This window comes from Morone saxatilis, unplaced genomic scaffold (genome assembly GCF_004916995.1).
Source record: "Morone saxatilis isolate NCDOM2014 unplaced genomic scaffold, NCSU_SB_2.0 Contig11, whole genome shotgun sequence".
NCBI lineage: Eukaryota > Metazoa > Chordata > Actinopteri > Moronidae > Morone > Morone saxatilis.
In genome coordinates this window covers 8178133-8179316 of record NW_023339663.1, presented here as the reverse complement: position 1 = coordinate 8179316, position 1184 = coordinate 8178133, and the positions used below count along the sequence as shown (strand labels likewise).

Genomic DNA, 1184 nt, shown 5'->3' with positions numbered 1-1184 from the left:
ACACACACACATACACACAAAGAGAGAAAGAGACTGATGACTACCACTGATTATCTTTCATATCCAAATATACCTAATGTATGTTTTTTGGCCATTGGTACAGTACACCTTTGCACACAGGGGGTGACTTGGAATGCTATAATGCATACAACATGATACAGGCTGTCCCAGTGTGCAGCAATGATCCACTGAGTAGAAAGACAGTCTAAAAAAATTCCCTCATTGAACCACAGCAGCAGGATGTTACAACTAGCTTCATGTAAATGGATGATGAAGAAACAAGGAAGACGAGAGCAAAAAGAAGGTAGAGCATGTGAGCGGTCACAGGTGAGAGAGTGAAAAGGAAGGTGAGGGTGAGGGAGGCAGGAGAGACCAGCGAGAGAAGGAGAAAGAGGAGAACGAGCTAGAAATGAAAGAGGTCATGTGTGGGAGGTTAAAGCGTTCCTTCGTCCAACAGTTTGTTGATGCCATTGCAGATCTTCCTCAGAGAGAGTCTGTACTCCTCTCCGTCCCCGTACAGCTCAGCCAGGAACTCCCCGTGGGCAAAATGGTTGAAAACGTGATCGATGCGTGCATGTGAGCGAGCGGTCAGGTGCTGCTCGACCAGGGCGTGAAGCAGGTCCCTGCACTCCAGCAGGAGCTCTGACAGAATATTCCTGTCAAAGGTGTACTCCACCTCGTAGAATGACACTGCCGTCATGGCCGCCTGGTTCATCTTCTTCTTGAAGCGCTCCACTGTGTCCAGCTCGTCTGGGCTGAACTGGTGGTTTCGGTACAAGATGCCGATTTTCAGGGCGATCTTGATGACGTCCTTGATAATCTTGTGGGCCTCCTTCTTGCTCTTGGTGAACTCCCGGCTCGTCTTGTAGAGCTCGTCCAAGATCTCACTGCTGGTGTCATCTGTCAGCATGTTGGCCACCACCATGGTTGCCATCTTGCTCAGGATCTTTTTCTGGGCCTGCAGGGCCAGGGAGCGGGAGTTAAAGCTCTCCTGTCCTGAGGGGAGAGTAGAGACAAGTGTTTTGAAGTTAGTCTTAAAGGTCAGAAATCTTCACTTTAACATTACTTTGGATGGAACAAACAAAACAGCACTGAAACATTAGAGCAGCTGGGCACCCGGTTAGCTCAGTGGGTAGAGCTGGTGACCCATGTACCTATGTATGAGTCCTTGCTGCAGCGGCCCA

The 1184-nt window shown here is 49.3% G+C and overlaps 1 protein-coding gene across 1 annotated transcript in view; it reads right to left on the bottom strand.

Annotated features, from left to right (window-relative positions):
* Positions 1–6: 6 nt before the first annotated feature.
* The window catches only part of tnfaip8l3 (tumor necrosis factor, alpha-induced protein 8-like 3), an 18122-nt gene continuing 16944 nt past the window's right edge, over positions 7–1184 (bottom strand). Inside the window, exon 2 of the mRNA XM_035681911.1 lies at positions 7–996. Within this exon, the coding sequence (XP_035537804.1) occupies positions 434–996 (563 nt within the window). The 3' untranslated portion in view covers positions 7–433. The remainder of the gene's footprint in view (positions 997–1184) is intronic.